Raw genomic sequence first — 23249 nt, 5'->3', positions numbered from 1 at the left:
AAAAAGTTCAGGCTTTTATCTTTGGGAGTTTCTGAGATATTGTTGTTCAAAAATAGCCTTAAATATCAATATGAGCCCCAGAGCATGATAATGCCACCACCATGTTTTAAGGTAGGCTTGGTGTTCTTTGGATTAAAAGCTTCATCTTCTCTACTACAAACATACTGTATATCTGGTCAATGTGGCCAAATAGCAACTTTTTTGGTTCATCTGACCTCAGCCTCAAACTTCAGTGTGCCAAAAAATATGCTAAAAATGGGTCAACAAGAAGATAATGCCACCGCCATGCTTGAGGGTATGTTTGATGTTCTTGGGATTAAAGGGTTTGTCTTTTCCACTCCAAATGTATATTTAGTCAATGTGTTCCAATGGCCCTTTTTTGGCTTCGTCTGACCACAGCCTCAAATTTCAATGTGCAATAAAACTTGCTAAAAGTGGTCGGCAATCATGATAATGCTACTGCCATGATTGAGTGTAGGTTTGGTGTTCTTGGGGTTAAAGCTTCGTCTTCTCTTGTCCAAACATATCTGGTCAGTGTGGCCAAATAGCTTTTTTTTTTGTTCAATCTGACTGCAGCCTCAAATTTCAATGTGCAAAAAAAACATGTTTGAAATGGGTTGACGAGCATGATAATGCCACTGCCATGCTTGAGGATAGGTTTGGTATTCTTGGGGTTAAAGGCTTCGTCTTCTCTACGTCAAACGTTTATCTGGCCAGTGTGATTAACTGTTTTTTTTTTGTTCCATCTGACCACAACCTCAAATTTCAATGTGCAAAAATCATGCTAAAAATGGGTGGGAGAGCATGATAATGCCACCGCCATGCTTGGGGATAGGTTTGGTATTCTTGGGGTTAAAGGCTTTGTCTTTCTTGGGGCTTGGTCTTGGGATTATCTGATTAATGTGGTCAAGTGTCTTATTTTTTGTTTCCTCTGACCACAGAGCTTTCCTCCAGAAGGCCTTTTTGTTGTTCAGAGTTGTGTTGTTATTATAATTATTTTAGTAACAGACAGATTTGCCCCTCTTCTTTTAGGGCGGTGTACCGAGTTGCCAGCGTCCAGCCGGTCGTCAGCACCCACAGCTCCGTTTCCACTCGGTCCACTCCTCACCTCTCCTCCCTCCCACCTCCTCTTCCTCCCTCCATCCCTCCTCCCCAGCACTCCCCCCAGCTCCCCTCCCTGCCTCCCCCAGTACCGTCCCTACCCACCCGGGGATCCACGGCGGCCTGTGGAGGCGACGTCACCTCCCAGCCTCATCCCCAGCAGTACTCCCAGCACCACCTCCATCCACAGACCAGCAGCCAGCCCAGCACGCACCTGTCCCATTCCCAGTCACATTCCCGATCCCAGTCCCACCCACAGCCACCATCCCAGTCTCAGCCCAGCACTCTGGAGCAGAACAGCATCCTGGACTGGCTTCGTCGGCTGCGACTCCACAAGTATTACCCCGTCTTCAAACAGCTCACCATGGAGGAGGTGGGTCCCCATCCTCAGGCCATTTCTTTCAGTTTGTCCACTTTTAACCATGAACTTAAGTAAACCTGGTTCTGAATCTGTTCTTCGATTTTAACTCTCAGTTTTTAGCGCTGACAGGGGAGGACCTGAACAAGTACGATCTGACCCAAGGAGCAAAGAAGAAACTGAAGACCCAGCTAGAGCTACAAAAGACAGCAGAGTAAGGAAGCTGCAGATAAAACTGATTTTCTGTTTTGGTGGGTTGCTGTGAGCCTTTATTTCCATAATATTTATATAGGAGCATGAACAAAAAACTGCCTTAACCTTCTGCTCCTTGTAAAAATATACACAATCTAGATATATGTCTGGTTTTAACACACCTTGTCACTGTAAAACCAATTATTTTCAGTTTCAGTTCCTTAAAATCCTCCATAAAAATCTCCAAAACACACCAACAGGATTAAAAAGAATGTTATAGATTAAAAATTGCCAAAATTATACCCTTATTCTTAGCAAAACACTGTTAAAGCTGGAAAATTTGTTAGATTTTCAAATTTTTGATGCTCTTTGAATCAATTAGGTCCAACTTTTGGTTTTGTTGGGAAAATTAACCAAATTTAAGCTCAAAATGGGGATATTTTAGATAAAAATCACTAGGGCTGGAGGGTTAGTAAAACCTGTGAGAACATCAGGATGAAGAAATTCAACTTTCTATCTTTCCTTTAATTTTTAAAGACTTTTTAAAAACTTTTTATAGCATTATAACTTGGCCAAACTTACCAGAAATATATTCAGCATAGAGAAGATGAGGCCTTCAACCCTAAGAACACCAAACCTACCCTCAGGCACAGTGGTGGCAGTATCATGCTCTGGGACTCACATTGAAATTTGAACAACATTATTTCAGAAACTATTAAAGATAAAACCCTGAAATTGTCACTGTCATTACAGCATTTAACTACACACTGAGTTCTCTCTACTTCTAGTCGTGGTTGTTCTGTTTCCACTGAGGTGCAGGACTTTAGATTGAAGTGAAAAATGAACCCACAGTGACAAAAAAATGAAGCAGCCAGAAACTGCTTGTGAGTTAACAAGAGGTTGAAAAACTTGTTTTGCTGCTGCCAGAACATCTGGAGGAAATCACGGGAGCAAATATTCAAACATATCACTCAGAAATCACGCTCAAAAGTTGCTCTAAAAGCACAAAACAGATAAATTACACACCGAATGTAGATTTCTGCTTCCATTTCATTGGTAAATTCTCACATTTTGATGCAGCTCGGTGAGGATACAGAGCTGTTCGGAACAAATAGACCACAGGGAGACTTTCCTCTCTGTGAAACCGTGAATATAAGTGAGTTTAAGATGAGGCGTGCTGGGCTGGTACCTCATTAACTATTGACAGAGACACTGATCAGCTGCTGATTTCCACTGTAAATGTCCTGCAGCAGCGCTCTGTATGGGGTCAATGTTTAACCCGCTGCACAGATAAGATGTTCTGAACCTGCAGAAAGTCACGCAGAAAAACACAAAAACATGGACCTACACACACACACACACACACACACACACACACACATGCCTAATGGAAACCTGTTGATGCTGAGAATGGAAACACAATCAAGAGGAAATAACAGTGGCAGGTTCATATATGTGTGTGTGTGTGTGTGTGTGTGTGTGTGTGTGTGTGTGTGTGTGTGTGTGTGTGTGTGTGTGTGTGTGTGTGTGTGTGTGTGTGTGTGTGTGTTTTCCTGTAGTGGTTTTTCCAAAGTGACAGATGTGTTGTGCTGAGCAGCCTCTGTGGTCAATGTCGCCGCCTGGTGGTCATTTAAGCGCATTGGCTGCTGTCTAACTTTTAGATAGATTAAACCTTTATTGATCCCACAGCGGGGAAATTTACAATGTAACAGCAGCAGCAAATAGAACAGAATAAAAAGGAGAGCAGCACACAATGCACACAGTGCATAGATATAAATATTTTCTCCTTCTAGAAGAAAAAATACAATAATTACAGCAACATTCTTTGTTTTTCAGAATACAGTGGTCCCTCTCACTGTAGCGCAGATTTTTAAATTGCGTTTGGTATCGCGGATTTTTTGCAACATTGGGGAATTTAGCTGCATATTGGTATTTTTATACATCTGTTATTGTGGTGAGCTGCGTTGAAGAACGACACCAGAGAAAGGAGATCTGACTTGAATGCACTCTGCAACTCCCAGATGCTTTTATTTTGACACACATGGAGAGCAGCACTATATAGAATGTGGCAGGAAGTCATCAAACAGACAACATATCACACTCATGGTCCAGACAACACAACACTAACTAGGCTGATGAAACCACAAAAACACAATAAAACACAAACTAATAACACTGGAGCACTAACATGAACCACAATAATGACATTTAAACCCCCAACACCCCGAACTCCCATGGTGCATTGCAGCCCAACAGTCTAGTCATAGACCGGCTCTGCAATCGCTACATTATGTTAATTATTTTGCAGTAAAATAAGCATTTTCTAGCCTAAAAAAACAAAAGACAAAAAAACTGTCTAAAAAATATATATATAAAAAAAATTACTAAAACATATGAATCCTCGTGTCGTCCTGCGGGTCAAACTGACCCGTTTCAAAGTTTGAAAATGTGGAGAAAAAAAAATTCACAGTGAAAGCTTCCACATTTTCAACATTTTTGTGAAATTTTTGAAAATTTTTTTGGTGGAAAAAAGAAATGTTACAAAAATGTTTCTTTAAGAACATTCAGGAAAAAATCAACCAAAATCCAGCGATTTTTGCTGGATTTTGGTTGATTTTTTTTGTCAATGTTCTTAAGAAAATATTAGAAGTTTTACTGATATATACGGAATCACTTTAGATATTTTAAGGATTTTTTTGGAAAATTTTTATAAATTTTTTGAAAATATTTACAATTTTTATTTTTTAAAATTTTTATTTCTTGTCAAATTTGGGGATTTGTTTTTTTAAATAAAACTTTTAAGGGAAACTTTTAAGGAATTATTGGAATTTTCTTCCTGAAGGTTTTGCACATTTTCAGAAATTTGGGGAATTTTTTTTCAGAATTTTTGGATTTTTTTCAGACAAGGAAACAATATTTTTTGGTGCCCGTAAATGAAGACAGCAGGAGGGTTAAAAGAATATTTAATTGAAATAAAATGTGTAGCGTGCAGCGCTGGGCTCTGATTGGCTCAGAGACTGTAGGATCAGTCTCCTCTGTCTCCTAGCAGCATTCAGCATCTCTCCTTGTCCATTTCATACAGACGTCTGGTTGCTGCATAGTGTTGCTCTGCGGTGTTGTGTACTGTGTGAGGAGGGTTTATATAAAGCCTTAAAATATATATAAATAATTAAATATGGTCGCTACTTTGTGGACTTTCGTCTGTCGTGGGGGGGTCTGGAACGTAACCCGCACAATAGACAAATGAACACTGTACTTTCATTTAGTACATGAACAAACATTTATTTAATTTGTCCCTGTTTAAATCATTTTAATGTCTAATATGTTTTGTCTTGGAGTAACTCTGGCTGCTGAATGATTACACACAACATCTGAGGTTCAGTTCCAGCCAAAGTTTCATGTCATTAGAGCTGCTCGATTACAGCAAAAATCATAATTACCAATATTTTAGTCAATATTCATTTAACACAATAGCTCTTTGACTGTGCATTTATGAAAGTTTTTGTCTTTAACGGTGGATTTCCTTGAATTTCAAATATAATTCAGCTCAAAAATAAGTAAACGTAGGAAGAAAAATGAGAGCCTTATTGTGAAACTAAATGCAGCACATTTCATAATCAGTAATCAGTAAAATTTACCTTTTTTACCTTGGATTTTTAGTCGTTTTTACACTTTTCTCCCACATTTTGTGTTTTTAACGGTGCATGAAGACATTGTGTGTAGTTGTAGTGTATTTTTTGAAATAAATTTGGTTTTAAAAATTCAGGTTGCAACATAACGACTCAGGAAAACTGTAGTTCAACTGGTAGAGGTTGTAGAGTCGAATAAAATAGAGTTAAGTAAAGTAGAATAAAACAGAGTAGGATAAAATAATGTAGAGTAGAATAAAATATTACAGTAAAGTAGAGTGGAATAAAATAATGTAGAGTAGAATAAAATTATGTAGAGTAGAATAAAATTATGTAGAGTAGAATAAACTAATGTTAAGTAGACTAGAATAAAAATAAAATAGTAGAGTAAAATCGAGTAGAGTAGAATAAAATAAAATAAAGTAGAATAAAATAATGTGGAGTAAAGAAAATAAAGAAAGTAAAATGGCAGAGTAAAATAGAGCAGAATAAAATAAAATAGTGTAAAGAAGAGTGGAATAAAATTAAATGAAATAGCGTAGATTAGAATAAGATAAAATAAAATAGTGCAGACTAAAATAGAGTAGAATAAAATAGAATAAAGCACAATAAAGTAGAATAGAGTAGAGTGGAAATACTTTATGGATCCTCAAGAATAAACTCTCTTGTCACAGCAGCAACTAAAAGAATAAATAGTGATGAATAAAAAAGAAATAAGAAAAATATACTGAGGCACAAAATGCACAATAAAGTCTAAAATATACTATAAATTAAAACAATGTGCTAAAGTGGAAAAAAGCACCATAAAATGTTAAATACGGACAATGAAAATATGCAGTAAATGAGGAAATTAAAGTCGTGTAAACAACATGTGAAGCGAGTTTGTTTGAGATCCCACAAATAAACGAGACGAATCAAACATGTGTGTTAGTTTGTTGTTTTGTGTTTCCTCAGCAGGGAGATGAAGATGGAGAAACGTTTGTGTGGCGGCATCGCCAGGGTAACGCCTTCCAGCCACATGGGACCTTCAGGTCATCAAAGCACCGCTGCAGGTAGAAAAGAAGAACATCCAAACTGAGATGATGTAATATAAGAACTAATCATCGTGGTCAAATCTCTGGATTTAAAAAGCGTCTGAATGAAGTGCTGAATTGTTCTGCAGCAGAGCTTCGGGTGGAGGTGGACGGAGCGTCGCACCATCATCCCGTCTCTACTGACAGCAGCTCGTCGTCGAGTTATTCCAGCTCGTCCTGCTCCCCGCGAACGCCTCACTGCTGCGACACCTTCGACAGAACCAGAGACCTTCACAGACGTGAGTTTCCTGCAGATATTTTACTATTTGTTTCCACACTTGTCTTATTTATCTACTCTGTGGAAACACTGCCTGCAGTTCAGCTGGAAAGTCTCAGGATTTCTGTCGTGTAACTGCTGGTCACTGCTGAGTCACTGATGGTTTATAATAATATACAGGGGTCCTCGGTTTACGACGTCCTCGACCTACGGCGTTTTGTCGTTATGTCGGGACTGGTTTCGTGGAACTAGTTGACGAGCGGAGCGGACAAAGGCTTAGATTGAATGATTTTTCTCAACAAAAATGAAAATTACTCATGATTAGTTCAATGACTGTTGGAAAATTGAAAATTTAATAATTTCTTTTGCTTTTAAGGTTGCAACTGGATTATTTGTGGCAGTTTTGTCATTGAGACCTGTCGACTAAAGTGGTTTCAAGCTTAGATTTTCTCTTTTTTAATGTTTTTACAGTGTGTGGCTCTGATAAATGGTGTAATTGTGGTGTTTTTGAAAGATTAGAGGCCTTTCAAACCTGCCAGTTTGATTGATTTGAGCAGATTTTCACATAAACACTGTAACTCGTTCTTCAACATCCTGACTCTGTGTTCCAGGAGGTCCAGATGCAGCAGCTGGTCCGGAGAAGGACCGGTCCTGCCCCTTCATCCTGAACTCCAGCTGCTCCAGTCGACCCACCGCCCAGGTTCTTCCCGTCCAGACCGACCCGGCTCCTCCCCTGCCTCCCTCCTGCTCCTCTCACCTCCCCTTCGGCCTCCCCCAGCCGCCCTACCAGCCCAGCTACCCCCAGACGCTCCTCTCTCCGGTATCGAACCCGGCCCGCATCCTCACCTCGCCACGTAAGCCCCGCCCCCCTCCACTGTGCTCTGAGGACCGGACTAAGCCGCTGGGTTCGGGGCTCCCTGCGGCCGGATCGGGCTTCGGTTCCGGGCTGGGGGTCGGGGTCGGGGTGGGGGTCGGGGTGAGGATGGAGAACGTGTTCCCGGCGGTTCTGGACGGGTCCTCGGGGCTGCAGGACTCGTATCACGGCGGTTCTGGCGACGCCGGCGGTCTGATGGTGGAGACCAGCTCGGCTCTGACCTCCACCTCCAACAGCCTCCATCACGTCTCCCACCCGCCTCTCCACTTCCACCTCTCCTCCTCCTCTCCCTCTCCATCCGGGTACTACTCCCACCCTCCTCCTCCCTCCTCCTCCTCCTCCTCCTGCACCTCCTCCAAGTCTCACGTCTCCATGGCAACAGCCAGCAGCGTTCCCGTGGCGGCAGTCCCCGGCAACACCTACTACCCTCCTCAGCCCACCTCCAGCCCGTCGCCCTCCTCGGCCTCCTCATCCTCCTCGTCGTTGGATCAGAGTTCGGGTCACGGCTCGTCCCTGTGCGTGTGCAGTTCCTGCGGTTGCCGTGGTAACTGCGGCGCCTACGGGGCGTTGCCAGGATACGCGGCGGCCGGATACCTGCAGCCGTTCTCGGCCGGACCCTCCCTCTTCACGCTGGGCCCCCTGCTGCACCTCAGCCCCCTCATCGCCTCGTCCAGCGCCGCCACCGGGGCGACACCCTTCTCCTACCCCATGATGGTGCCACCGCCGCTCTACCGCCACAGCCCCGTGTCACATGACCAGCAGCAGGGCTTCGGCTTCTACCAGCCGCACGGCATCATGGGAGGCCAGAAACGGGTGGCGGGGAACCTGTCGTGTTACAACTGCGGCGCCAACGGACACCGAGCCGAGGACTGTAAGCAGCCGCCGATGGACTCAGCACATCAAGGTGAGCTAACGAGGTTTAGAATCAGTTAAACTTTCAATTAAAAGACGCACACAGCATCTGTTTACTTACCCTGCCTTTAAATCACGTTAGAATAGAATAGAAAGTCTTTATTGTCATGATAGAAAGTACGACGAAATTTAAATTTCGTCATACTTTGTATCATGACAATAAAGGCCTTCTATTCTATTCTATTCTAAAATGGAATCACGCAATAAATTTGAAAAGACATTTCACTTTTTCTCACTTTTTCTCCATCTTACCTTCATTTGGATTTCAAATAATTTTCAGTTTTCTCTTTATTTAAAGGCAAAATTAAACAGGTCTGACTCACTTTACTTTCTAAACAAACTGCTTAAAAAGTAAAAGTTAAATGCTAAAATAAAGGCAAATTCTAAGTTCTAAACTGTAAAAAACATTAAATATTAGAAGCCGTTCATGAGTTATTCTTAATTTTTTTAAATAATAGAAAGCAGGAAAATTATTTGCTGAATTTGTTCATCTCTTATTTAAATCTTATACTGAAATATATATAGAAAATAAAGTGATATATATATATATATATATATATATATATATATATATATATATGTAAAAAAATAAAGTTATTGTATTGCATGTATATATGTGTATGTGTGTACTTTTTTATTTAATAATTTCATTTTTATTTCATAATGCTAGTGACCAGCTTTGTCATGCAAGTCAGTGTCATATTTTTTTATTTCTAAATGCAGTTTTTTTTATTTCAATGTCAATTTTTTATTATATAATAATGCCTTTTTAAAAAAAAATCATAATGCAGTTTTTTAAAATATAGTGACTCTGTGTTTCCTACTGTAGTTTATATCATAGTGTCACTTTTTATTTTATAATGTCCTGTTTTTTATTTCTAAATGCAGTTTTTAAATATATAATGACTTTCTCTTTTATTATGTAGTTTTTATCATAGTGTCACTTTTTTATTTCATAATGACATTTTTTTATTATAATATTGCAAGCAGTGTATTTCATATTTGTATTTTTTTACTTCAAAATGCATTGTTTTAGTATGAGTTTAAAAGACGTAATAATTAAATTTTATTTTCAAGAAGTCACATTTTTAATCTCATAATGCCATTTTAATGTCCCTTTAAATAAAAGGTGATAATGCCATTTGTGAAATCAATATATTTACTATTTTAAAAATATTTATAGTAATTTATGCTAATTTATATAATAATAATAATAATAATAATAATAATAATAATAATAATAATAATAATAATAATAATAATAGCAATAATATTAATATTTATTATTATTATTATTATTATTATTATTATTATTATTATTATTATTATTATTATTATTATTATTATTATTATTATTATTATTATTATATTTTTGTTAATTTCACACTGAACCCTTGCCGTCTCCATAATTCTTCAGTTTAGAAGTGTTTTTCTGCCGTTTCTCAGGAACTTTCCGGCTGAAGTTCACTCCTCACTCCGACAGTAAGGACTCAGTGGATTAACAGGCGAGGATCTGAACCGTCGAACTGCCGACACAACCGTACCTCACGAAGACGAGCTGCTTTAAAGACTCCAGATCTGAACGCACAGAGGCCTTTCTGATTCTATTATCGCGACGTGAACACGGAGATGAGCGGAGGACGCAGAAGAAACGGTGTGTTTCTCTCAGATCTCCTCAGATAGAAACACGAGCTGCAAGAGGAGCTGAACTTTAGTAAACTCTGCTTCAACCTACAGCGTTGTTTCACCGCAAAATCCCAACAACAGCAGCAGCAGCAGCAGCAGCTCACCTGCCAAACAGCGGAGCTTTTCTAGTCGCCTGGAGGCTTCAAACCAAAGGCTTGTCCAAAGAACTTAAGTCAAGTGTGTTTTTCACTTGTTCTAGTTGAGTCGTGCACTTATTGCGGCCCTGATTGTGGCTGCTTTAGACACACAACACACACACAGTCGCAGGTTTGCTTCAGTGTTTTCTCTACTTGGTTTAGATTTACTGGAGTTTTGTGGAACTTCAAGGAGTTTCCTTCTGTATGTGGTCCGATCAGGTTTTAGCTCGTTGCTTTTAACGGTTGATTTGTCCACAATAAGAGTTACTTTCATCTTCTGTTTTTAAAAGAGGACACAGGTTCAATGTAGAACTGAACTGACAGTGTTCAGTGGTTACTGGTCAACAGTTTCAAAGCTGACAACCTTAAAACAAGCAGTAGGAAAGTCCGTTATACCAGATTTATGGTAGATAAACCTATAAAACGTTTACATTTCTTGTCAGCTCCCATAATTATCATGTCCAGGTTGATAGAAAGAACAAGCAGGTGATTCAAAAACAACCTGAATACATGTTGCTCGTCAAGAAAACATTACCTTGCAGTGAATTCATTCAGTTTCCTTCTGATATGAACCTTTAGTTCAACTCCTATGCACCTGTTTGTATACAGGTCAGCAAACAGCACCTTTTTTGCACAAAGCTGCAAAGTCACACACATGTTTTCTAAGCTACAGTTAAATAGAAAAGGCCTTAGCAGCCACTCACAAATCAAGGCATTCAGTCTATAAATAAACACTTGCTTTGTGGATGAAGCATTTTAAATGGAACCGGAGAGGAAAGCTGCACCTGCCTTCTTCTTGTTTGTAGTTTTCCTCCAACTGTGCCTGAGGATAAACCATAGACTGTATAGGAAACATGGGCAACAGATGGATGGTCTAAAAAGTGAAGCCAGCAGTGAAGTGCCTTAAACATGTATTCTATCTAACAGCCAGCAGGGGGCGACTCCTCCGGTTGTAAAAGCTTCTATAGAAGCCTGTGAGAAAATTACCCTATATCCCGCTTGATTTGTTACCTTAGTGAACATTTTCCTGATCGGTTTATGGTCTAAAGGGCTAGATTTAAGCCTCTGTCGATACGGAATGATGTTAATTTTGTAAATTGTGGTAAAATGTTAAAAAAAAATGGTGAAAAATGTCAATCAGTGTTGTTCAAAGCTCAAAGATGTCCAGTTTACTGTCGTAGAAGAATAAGAAAAACCACAATAAGTCAAATTTAAGAAGCCAGAATCATAAAAAAAGAAGCTATAATTTTAAAAACAGCACAACCAGCCTATGGGGAAACAAAGAGTTGATATGTAGCTTGACAATGATAAATGTAGAGCCAGCATTCGTGACAGTACATAAAGATTTGTGGCTGCTGGGTTACTTGAAGTTCAAGTACTAACCTGGATACCACATCTCCACACACTCATATCCACAATATTTTGGCTTTTATACAGTGGAGGAAGTGAGGATCCATCTTTATACACAGTTTTTGGTCCTTTTTGTCAACCTCTGAGCCAACCTGAGAGCAAAACAGTGTTCCTCTACAACAGGACATTAGTTAGACTGAATTATTTCCAGACTGTTCAGTGTCTGCAGTTTACATCAAGGTGGATAAACATTTCAAAGTGCCAATTATCTGCTCGTTCTGTCTGGTCTTTGATTTTCCTGCTTCAGTGGGAGTTGTTGTCACTGCAGCGGAGATGGAGCTGCTTATTTTTGTAATTCATGCGTCTTTCTGCGGACGTTAGCGGGTGGTCGTGGAGTTAAAGAGTTAGAAGAAGTGAGAGGAAGTGTTTGTGGGTGTGTTGGAGTCTCCGGCGGTGGGCGAGTTGCTGGGCAGGACCCGAACAGACATGAGGACAGCTGGTCCTTCAGATGAAACTCTATCTGTGCCCCTGGAGGGTGCAGCGCTGGCACACGGGCGCTTATTTAAAATGGAAAATACTGAACTTTAAGTATGTGTAGCAACTTCTGTCTGCAATGTGCTTTTGTATTGTAATAAAAAACATCTTTAGGGTTTTGTGTTTGGGGCTCAGAATCAGTTAGTCAGCCGAATGTTAATTCAAATTTCAGCAGCGCGACTGTCTCAGTCGACATGGTTGTAGAAAAACATATTTTTTCAATAGTTGCCTTGGATTTTCTTTTTTTTTTAAAAATAGCTTTTACCAAAGAACAGCTCCTGTGTTTGGACACATGGTTCCAATTTTGTAGGTTTCATTTTGTTTTTGTGACTCTTTGAGCAGTAGAACTTGATAAAGTGACGCTCCAGCATGCATGTTGCTTCATCTCTGGTTAAGTGTGCTTTTCAAATATTTGTGTGCAAATGTCTGAACACCGTTTCTAATTACCCAGTTCATTTGTAACAGGCTGGATTTTATATTTTTATTGTGTTTTAAGACTTGACTGTTCTGACATTTGAGGGAAAAACATGGTTAAGTAATAAAATATTTTCTGATTCAGCCTTTCATCACGTTCTCCACATTATTTATTTAGTTAATGTGTACAATTATCCAAAGATCCTTGAGTTTATTCATTATGAATTTATGCAAAATTAAGGCATTAAATGTCCTTAAAAATGTATGAAAGTTGTCTTTAAAAAGTCTTAAAATGTATCATCTAAACTTTTTTTAATTTAGCTTTTTATATGTGATTTATAAGACATTTAGAAAAATGTGCCCATTTTTATAATTCAATAATAAACAAATATATAAATATATTAATGAAAATATATCTAAAAATAAATAAATAAATGATTTAAAATACATATTAAATATAAAAAAGTAGTGGTCTTTAAAATAAAAGCTTATTTATTCTTACATGTATTCATCTATTTGTTTCATAGGAATATTTATTTATTGAGCTGATTATGCTGTTATGTATTTATTTAGCATATTCAATATCAAATAAATACAAAAAAATCTGGCTATGATATGGGTCCGTGTATTTATCTGGTAATTGGATTTTCCGTTCTGAAACGGGTGTTGAAAAACAAAAAACCAGTGGTTATTTGATTTTTGTTTTAAAATACAAAACTTAAAATTGAAATACAAGGCGTTTTTCCTTTTCATGATCAAAAAGGGATATACAATTTTTTTAAAAAATGCTTTGATTTTCATTTTATGTTTAGGATAACGAAAATAAAATCAGTAAGAGACAGAAACGAAAAAAGGTCAGTTTTTTCATTTTCTGAGACCGGAAGTGGTCATCAGCAAGTGTGGAGCCAAACAGAGTACGATGCATAGACTGTACATACATTTTTTTTCGTGAGTTTTCATGGTCAAAATGAGAGATCAGGTGGCCGATCTTAAAATAAATCAATATTGATTTTTTTTTATAGAGCGTTAAAATTTTGCGAAGCCAGGGGGCGGGACTACTTGATTGACTGTCCGGTCTGGAATGATTGACAGGTCCTATGGAGGAGGCAGCAGAGACTCTGCTCTCCTCGTTTGGATTAATTCTGCTATAATAACTGTTGGTTTATTTATCGGTGCAGCAGCAGAACATTTTCCACAGACAGTTTTCCTGCCCGTTGGCTTGTTTTAACCAGTTTTCTACCTTCGGCTGATTCTACCAGGAGACACTGAAAGGACTCTGATAGTTCGGTAAGTAAATGTTTATTTTCGTATCGGTGCCGCTTTTAATGCACTTTATATGCAGCTTTAGTGTCAGATATAATGTGAGCCATGCACTCCAGATGTTGGTGGAGTTTGTTTCAGTGTGTGTTGACCAGAGAAGAAAGTTAGCATAGTAAATATTAGCTTTAATGTTAGCGATGCTAACCGAGCTAGCTGCTCAGTAGTAGCCTGATTAAAGCTAACGTAGCATTAAGCTAACGTAGCGTTAAGCTAACGATGTTTCTGTTGTGTTTCATGTAAACAGCTGAAGTGTGTTGTGTTACTGTAATGTGGTGCATTTAGTTAATAAATCTGTTCATGGAGATGCTGGTTCACATTAATGTAACGTTTAGAAAACCTAAATGTGATTAAAACATTAAGGTTAAGGTTCTGTGTTGTCAGTAGTCCTGAATATCTGCTGAGTCTCTGAAGTTAAACTGGAGAAAACAGTAAATCTGCTCTCTAGTCGTTATCATTGTTTAATGACTGATTCACATGTTGTAGTACTTAAGTACTTATTCCTGTAGTACAGATTGGAAAAATAACTTCCCAGAATATGACCAAAGTAATGATGAACACCACAGTTATTACATTTAAATTACAGCACAGATAAGCTGGATAATAAAATCCTCTCCCTAAAGTTAAAGTGACTACAGGCATTTCTGTCTTTCAGTGCTTGGAAAACTATATATGACAGAGGAAATCTTTCCAGGGTCACTTTAAAATGAACCTCTACTGTTGATGCTGATACTGTGATGTCTGTCTACATCTCAGCTGTCTCATGTTTACTGTGAGGATCTTCTGAGTGAAGCCAACAGAAGGAAAACCTCATCTGGTTTGTCCAACAAACATCATAGTATAGCATGTCGCTCTAAAAATATCGTAGTATAGCATGTCGCTCAAAGAACGTCACAGTATAGCATGCTGTCCAAAAAACGTCATAGTATAGCATGTCGCTCTAAAACAATCATAGTTTAGCATGTCGCTCTAAAAACGTCATAGTATAGTATGTCGCTCTGAAAATGTCATACTTTAACATGTCGCTCTAAAAACGTCCTGGTATAGCATGTCGCTCTGAAAATGTCATAGTATAGCATGTCGCTCTAAAAACATCATAGTATAGCATGTCGCTCTGAAAACGTTACAGTATAGCCTTTGCTCTAAAAACGTCATAGTATAGCATGTCGCTCTGAAAATGTCATAGTATAGCATGTCGCTCTAAAAACATCATAGTATAGCATGTCGCTCTGAAAACGTCATACTTTAACATGTTGCTCTGAAAACGTCATAGTATAGCATGTCGTCCAACAAACATCATAGTATAGCATGTCGCTCTAAAAATGTCATAGTATAGCATAGAAACAAAAAATTGTCATGAATTTTGGCACAAAAAAAAAACGCTATAGTATACTATGTTTGAAAAAAAAATGCGATTTTTCAACGTTGTAAAAACGTGCCATATGATGAAATAATGTAAAGGAGGCCGTGAAAAACACTCCAGAAAGGTTTTCTTTGAAAAGAAAATCATCATGAATTTTGGCGCAAAAAAACGGCATAGTATACTATGTTGGCAAAAAAGATCATCTCCCCACGCCAGGGGAAATTCACATTGTTACAGCAGCTTATGTAGCAATAAATGTAGGAATAAAATAATAATAGAACAGTAGTAATAATATTTACAATATATACAGGGGTGAGAGATGAGGATGAAATAGTGCAGTATTGACACACTGTAAGACAATGTAGTATAAAGTGGCTTAAAAAAATAAAGTTTAAAAGTGCAAAGATGTAGCAGTGCAATAATGTCTGTGCAAATTTTATGGTTTGGGGTGGTAATGATATGAGTCCAGTTTATGTTAACATCAGCCAGTGATGCTGATGTTGTAAAGTCTTATAGCAGATGGAATGAAGGACCTGTGATAGCGCTCTTTCTTGCAGGGTGGATGTCTCAGTCTGCTGCTGAAGGAGCTGCTTAAAGACCCCACAGTGTCATGCAGTGGGTGAGAGGGATTGTCCATGATGGATGTGAGCTTTGCCAACATCCTCCTCTCACCCACCTCCTCTATGGAGTCCAGGGAACAGTCCAGGACAGAACCTCCTCCTGACCTTCTGTTTAGTCTCTTTCTGTCCCTTTCAGTGCTCCTGCTCCCCAGCAGACCACTGCATAGAAGATAGCAGATGCTACCACAGAGTCATAAAATGTCCTGAGCAGAGTCCTGCACACTCCAAAGGACCTCAGTCTCCTCAGCAGGTGGAGACGACTTTGGCCCTTCTTGTACAGAACCTCTGTATTGTGTGTCCAGTCCAGTTTATTGTTGAGGTGAACACCCAGGTATTTTTATGTGTCCACCATGTCAATGTCCAAACCCTGGATGTTCACCGGTACAGTCTGGGGTGTCCTCCTCCTGCTGAAGTCCACGATCATCTCCTTCGTCTTACTGGCGTTGAGCTGCAGATGGTTTCGCTCACACCAGTCCACAAAGTCAGAGATGACCATCCTGTACTCCCGTTCGTCCCCTTCAGATACACACCCAACAATGGCTGTATCATCGGAGAACTTCTGGAGGTGACAGGTCCCAGAGTTGTAGTGGAAGTCCGATATGTACAGGGTGAAGAGAAAGGGAGAGAGCACTGTCCCCTGTGGACCTCCATGCTGCTGACTTCCACATCAGACACACAGTCCTGAAGCCTCACGTACTGTGGTCTGTTGGTGAGGTAGTCGATGGTCCAAGCAGCCAGGTGACAGTCTACTCCCGCTCCTTCAAGCTTCACCCTGAGCAGAGAAGGCTGGATTGTGTTGAAAGCACTGGAGAAGTCAAAGAGCATGACCCTCACAGTGCTGCTGGGGTTCTCCAGGTGAGTCAGCGATCTGTGCAGCAGGTAGACCACTGCATCATCCACTCCAATGTTCGGTTGGTAGGCGAACTGCAGTGGATCCAGATGTGGGCTCACCTGGGGACGGAGGTTCCTGAGGACAATCCTCTCCGTTGGTCTTCATCAGGTGAGAAGTGAGGAAAAAAATGCGATTTTTCAACATGTTGTAAAAACGTGCCATATGATGAAATAATGTAAAGGAGGCTGTGAAAAACACTCCAGAAAGGTTTTCTTTGAAAAAAAAAATCATCATGAATTTTGGCGCAAAAAAAAACGCCATAGTATACTGTCGAAAAAAAATGCACTTTTTCAACATGTTGTAAAAACGTGCCATATGATGAAATAATGTAAAGTAGGCCATGAAAAACACTCCAGAAAGGTTTTCTTTGAAAAAAAAATCATGAATTTTGCCGCAAAAAAACGCCATAGTATACTATGTCAAAAAAGAAGCGCCTTTTCAACATGTTGTAAAAACGTGCCATATGATGAAATAATGTAAAGGAGGCTGTGAAAAACACTCCAGAAAGGTTTTCTTTGAAAAAAAAATCATCATGAAGTTTGGCGCAAAAAAAACGCCTTACTATACTATGTCGAAAAAAAATGCGATTTTTCAAACACGTTGTAAAAACGTGCCATATGATGAAATGATGTAAAGGAGGCCGTGAAAAACACTCCAGAAAGATTTTCTTTGAAAAAAAAAATCATCATGAATTTTGCCGCAAAAAAACGCCTTACTATACTATGTCGAAAAAAAATGCCATTTTTCAAACATGTTGTAAAAACGTGCCATATGATGAAATAATGTAAAGGAGGCCGTGAAAAACACTCCAGAAAGGTTTTCTTTGAAAAAAAATCATTATGAATTTTGCCGCAAGAAAAAAACACCATAGTATACTATGTGGAAAAAAAATGCAGTTTTTCAACATGTTGTAAAAACGTGCCATATGATGAAATAATGTAAAGTAGGCCGTGAAAAACACTCCAGAAAGGTTTTCTTTGAAAAAAAAAAATCATCATGAATTTTTGCACAAAAAACGCCATAGTATACTATGTCGAAAAAACTGTGCGCTTTTTCAACATGTTGTAAAAATTTGCCATATGATGAAATAATGTAAAGGAGGCCGTGAAAAACACTCCAGAAAGGTTTTCTTTGAAAAATAATCATCATGAATTTTGGCGCAAGAAAAAAACGCCGTAGTATACTATGTCAGAAAAAAAATGCAATTTTTCAAAGTTGTAAAAACGTGCCATATGATGAAATAATGTAAAGTAGGCCGTGAAAAACACTCCAGAAAGGTTTTCTTTGAAAAAAAATCATCATGAATTTTGGCGCAAAAAAAATGCCATAGTATACTATGTCGAAAAAACAGTGCGCTTTTTCAACATGTAAAAATTTGCCATATGATGAAATAATGTAAAGGAGGCCGTGAAAAACACTCCAGAAAGGTTTTCTTTGAAAGAAAAAATCATCATGAATTATGGCGCAAAAAAAACGCCATAGTATACTATGTCGGAAAAAAATGCAGTTTTTCAACATGTTGTAAAAACGTGCCATATCATGAAATAATGTAAAGTAGGCCGTGAAAAACACTCCAGAAAGGTTTTCTTTGAAAAATAATCATCATGAATTTTGGGGCAAAAAAAGCCATAGTATACTATGTCGAAGAAAAATGCCATTTTTCAAACATGTTGTAAAAACGTGCCATATGATGAAATAATGTAAAGGAGGCTGTGAAAAACACTCCAGAAAGGGTTTCTTTGAAAAAAAAATCATCATGAATTTTGGCGCAAAAAAAACGCCTTACTATACTATGTCGAAAAAAAATGCCATTTTTCAAACATGTTGTAAAAACGTGCCATATGATGAAATAATGTAAAGGAGGGCGTGAAAAACACTCCAGAAAGGTTTTCTTTGAAAAAGAATATTATCATGAATTTTGGGGCAAAAAAAGCCATAGTATACTATGTCGAAGAAAAATGCCATTTCTCAAACATGTTGTAAAAACGTGCCATATGATGAAATAATGTAAAGGAGGCCGCGAAAAACACTCCAGAAAGGTTTTCTTTGAAAAAGAATATTATCATGAATTTTGGCGCAAAAAAGCACCATAGTATACTATGTCGAAAAAAATGCGTTTTTTCAACATGTAAAAACGTGCCATATGATGAAATAATGTAAAGGAGGCTGTGAAAAACACTCCAGAAAGGTTTTCTTTAAAAAAAAAAAATCATCATGAATTTTGGCGCAAAAACACGCCATAGTATGTCGAAAAAAAATGTGATTTTTCAACATGTTGTAAAAACGTGCCATATGATGAAATAATGTAAAGGAGGCTGTGAAAAACACTCCAGAAAGGTTTTCTTTGAAAAAAAAATCATCATGAATTTTGGCGCAAAAAAAAAAACGCCATAGTATACTATGTCGAAAAAAAATGCCATTTTTCAAACATGTTGTAAAAACGTGCCATATGATGAAATAATGTAAAGGAGGGCGTGAAAAACACTCCAGAAAGGTTTTCTGTGAAAAAAAAATATCATGAATTTTGCCGCAGAAAAACGCCTTACTTTACTATGTCGAAAAAAAATGCCATTTTTCAAACATGTTGTAAAAACATGCCATTTTTCAAACATGTTGTAAAAACATGCCATATGATGAAATAATGTAAAGGAGGCTGTGAAAAAACACTCCAGAAAGGTTTTCTTTGAAAAAAAAATCATCATGAATTTTGGCGCAAAAAAAAAAACGCCATAGTATACTATGTCAAAAAAAATGCGCTTTTTCAACATGTAAAAACGTGCCATATGATGAAATAATGTAAAGGAGGTTGTGAAAAACACTCCAGAAAGGTTTTCTGTGAAAAAAAAAATCATCATGAATTTTGGCGCAAAAAAAACGCCTTACTTTACTATGTCGAAAAAAAATGCCATTTTTCAAACATGTTGTAAAAACATGCCATTTTTCAAACATGTTGTAAAAACATGCCATATGATAAAATAATGTAAAGGAGGCCGTGAAAAACACTCCAGAAAGGTTTTCTTTGAAAAAAAAATCGTCATGAATTTTGGCGCAAAAAAAACGCCTTACTATACTATGTCGAAAAAAAATGCCATTTTTCAAACATGTTGTAAAAACGTGCCATATGATGAAATAATGTAAAGGAGGCCGTGAAAAACACTCCAGAAAGGTTTTCTTTGAAAAAAAATCATTATGAATTTTGGCGCAAGAAAAAAACACCATAGTATACTATGTCGAAAAAAATGCGCTCTTTCAACATGTAAAAACGTGCCATATGATGAAATAATGTAAAGGAGGGCGTGAAAAACACTCCAGAAAGGTTTTCTGTGAAAAAAAATCATCATGAATTTTGGCGCAAAAAAAACGCCTTACTATACTATGTCGAAAAAAAATGCCATTTTTCAAACATGTTGTAAATATGTGCCATATGATGAAATAATGTAAAGGAGGTTGTGAAAAACACTCCAGAAAGGTTTTCTGTGAAAAAAAAAATCATCATGAATTTTGGCGCAAAAAAAAACGCCTTACTTTACTATGTCGAAAAAAAATGCCATTTTTCAAACATGTTGTAAAAACGTGCCATATGATGAAATAATGTAAAGGAGGGCGTGAAAAACACTCCAGAAAGGTTTTCTTTGAAAAAAAAATCATCATGAATTTTGGCGCAAAAAAACGCCTTACTATACTATGTCGAAAAAAAATGCCATTTTTCAAACATGTTGTAAAAACGTGCCATATGATGAAATAATGTAAAGGAGGCCGTGAAAAACACTCCAGAAAGGTTTTCTTTGAAAAAAAATCATTATGAATTTTGGCGCAAGAAAAAAACACCATAGTATACTATGTCGAAAAAAATGCGCTCTTTCAACATGTAAAAATGTGCCATATGATGAAATAATGTAAAGGAGGCTGTGAAAAACACTCCAGAAAGGTTTTCTTTGAAAAAAAAAATCATCATGATTTTGGCGCAAAAAAAACGCCTTACTATACTATGTCGAAAAAAAATGCCATTTTTCAAACATGTTGTAAAAACGTGCCATATGATGAAATAATGTAAAGGAGGGCGTGAAAAACACTCCAGAAAGGTTTTCTGTGAAAAAAAAAATCATCATGAATTTTGGCGCAAAAAAAACGCCTTACTATACTATGTCGAAAAAAAATGCCATTTTTCAAACATGTTGTAAAAACGTGCCATATGATAAAATAATGTAAAGGAGGCCGTGAAAAACACTCCAGAAAGGTTTTCTTTGAAAAAAAAACATCATGAATTTTGCCGCAAAAAAACGGCATAGTATACTATGTCAAAAAAATGCGCTTTTTCAACATGTAAAAACGTGCCATATGATGAAATAATGTAAAGGAGGTTGTGAAAAACACTCCAGAAAGGTTTTCTTTGAAAAAAAAATCATCATGACTTTTGGCTCAAAAAAACGCCATAGTATACTATGTCGAAAAAAATGCGCTTTTTCAACATGTAAAAACGTGCCATATGATGAAATAATGTAAAGGAGGCTGTGAAAAAACACTCCAGAAAGGTTTTCTTTGAAAAAAAAATCATCATGAATTTTGGCGCAAAAAAAAAAAACGCCATAGTATACTATGTCGAAAAAAAATGCCATTTTTCAAACATGTTGTAAAAACGTGCCATATGATGAAATAATGTAAAGGAGGGCGTGAAAAACACTCCAGAAAGGTTTTCTGTGAAAAAAAAATATCATGAATTTTGCCGCAGAAAAACGCCTTACTTTACTATGTCGAAAAAAAATGCCATTTTTCAAACATGTTGTAAAAACATGCCATTTTTCAAACATGTTGTAAAAACATGCCATATGATGAAATAATGTAAAGGAGGCTGTGAAAAAACACTCCAGAAAGGTTTTCTTTGAAAAAAAATCATCATGAATTTTGGCGCAAAAAAAAAAACGCCATAGTATACTATGTCAAAAAAAATGCGCTTTTTCAACATGTAAAAACGTGCCATATGATGAAATAATGTAAAGGAGGTTGTGAAAAACACTCCAGAAAGGTTTTCTGTGAAAAAAAAAATCATCATGAATTTTGGCGCAAAAAAAACGCCTTACTTTACTATGTCGAAAAAAAATGCCATTTTTCAAACATGTTGTAAAAACATGCCATTTTTCAAACATGTTGTAAAAACATGCCATATGATAAAATAATGTAAAGGAGGCCGTGAAAAACACTCCAGAAAGGTTTTCTTTGAAAAAAAAATCTCATGAATTTTGGCGCAAAAAAAACGCCTTACTATACTATGTCGAAAAAAAATGCCATTTTTCAAACATGTTGTAAAAACGTGCCATATGATGAAATAATGTAAAGGAGGCCGTGAAAAACACTCCAGAAAGGTTTTCTTTGAAAAAAAATCATTATGAATTTTGGCGCAAGAAAAAAACACCATAGTATACTATGTCGAAAAAAATGCGCTCTTTCAACATGTAAAAACGTGCCATATGATGAAATAATGTAAAGGAGGGCGTGAAAAACACTCCAGAAAGGTTTTCTGTGAAAAAAAATCATCATGAATTTTGGCGCAAAAAAAACGCCTTACTATACTATGTCGAAAAAAAATGCCATTTTTCAAACATGTTGTAAATATGTGCCATATGATGAAATAATGTAAAGGAGGGCGTGAAAAACACTCCAGAAAGGTTTTCTGTGAAAAAAAAATCATCATGAATTTTGGCGCAAAAAAAAACGCCTTACTATACTATGTCGAAAAAAAATGCCATTTTTCAAACATGTTGTAAAAACGTGCCATATGATGAAATAATGTAAAGGAGGGCGTGAAAAACACTCCAGAAAGGTTTTCTTTGAAAAAAAATCATCATGAATTTTGGCGCAAAAAAACGCCTTACTATACTATGTCGAAAAAAATGCCATTTTTCAAACATGTTGTAAAAACGTGCCATATGATGAAATAATGTAAAGGAGGCCGTGAAAAACACTCCAGAAAGGTTTTCTTTGAAAAAAAATCATTATGAATTTTGGCGCAAGAAAAAAACACCATAGTATACTATGTCGAAAAAAATGCGCTCTTTCAACATGTAAAAATGTGCCATATGATGAAATAATGTAAAGGAGGCTGTGAAAAACACTCCAGAAAGGTTTTCTTTGAAAAAAAAAATCATCATGAATTTTGGCGCAAAAAAAACGCCTTACTATACTATGTCGAAAAAAAATGCCATTTTTCAAACATGTTGTAAAAACGTGCCATATGATGAAATAATGTAAAGGAGGGCGTGAAAAACACTCCAGAAAGGTTTTCTGTGAAAAAAAAATCATCATGAATTTTGGCGCAAAAAAAACGCCTTACTATACTATGTCGAAAAAAATGCCATTTTTCAAACATGTTGTAAAAACGTGCCATATGATAAAATAATGTAAAGGAGGCCGTGAAAAACACTCCAGAAAGGTTTTCTTTGAAAAAAAAACATCATGAATTTTGCCGCAAAAAAACGGCATAGTATACTATGTCAAAAAAAATGCGCTTTTTCAACATGTAAAAACGTGCCATATGATGAAATAATGTAAAGGAGGTTGTGAAAAACACTCCAGAAAGGTTTTC

At 37.3% G+C, this 23249-nt stretch overlaps 1 protein-coding gene and 1 long non-coding RNA gene across 2 annotated transcripts in view; both read left to right on the top strand.

Moving 5' to 3' along the window:
* Positions 1-12629, top strand: part of zcchc14 (zinc finger, CCHC domain containing 14) — a 52506-nt gene extending 39877 nt beyond the window's left edge. The window contains exons 9-14 of the mRNA XM_055009268.1: positions 1033-1474; positions 1576-1673; positions 6235-6332; positions 6443-6592; positions 7182-8348; positions 9803-12629. Coding sequence (XP_054865243.1) covers positions 1033-1474; positions 1576-1673; positions 6235-6332; positions 6443-6592; positions 7182-8348; positions 9803-9858 — 2011 coding nt within the window. The 3' untranslated portion in view covers positions 9859-12629. The remainder of the gene's footprint in view (positions 1-1032; positions 1475-1575; positions 1674-6234; positions 6333-6442; positions 6593-7181; positions 8349-9802) is intronic.
* Positions 12630-14850: 2221 nt separating this feature from the next.
* LOC129348595 (uncharacterized) overlaps positions 14851-23249 on the top strand; it is a 19091-nt gene continuing 10692 nt past the window's right edge. The window contains exon 1 of the long non-coding RNA XR_008601191.1: positions 14851-16777. This is a non-coding gene — a long non-coding RNA (uncharacterized LOC129348595). The remainder of the gene's footprint in view (positions 16778-23249) is intronic.

Source organism: Amphiprion ocellaris, chromosome 3, assembly GCF_022539595.1.
Source record: "Amphiprion ocellaris isolate individual 3 ecotype Okinawa chromosome 3, ASM2253959v1, whole genome shotgun sequence".
Lineage (NCBI taxonomy): Eukaryota > Metazoa > Chordata > Actinopteri > Pomacentridae > Amphiprion > Amphiprion ocellaris.
Note: the sequence above shows the minus strand (reverse complement) of the source record. Positions and strands in the feature narration are given on the sequence as shown.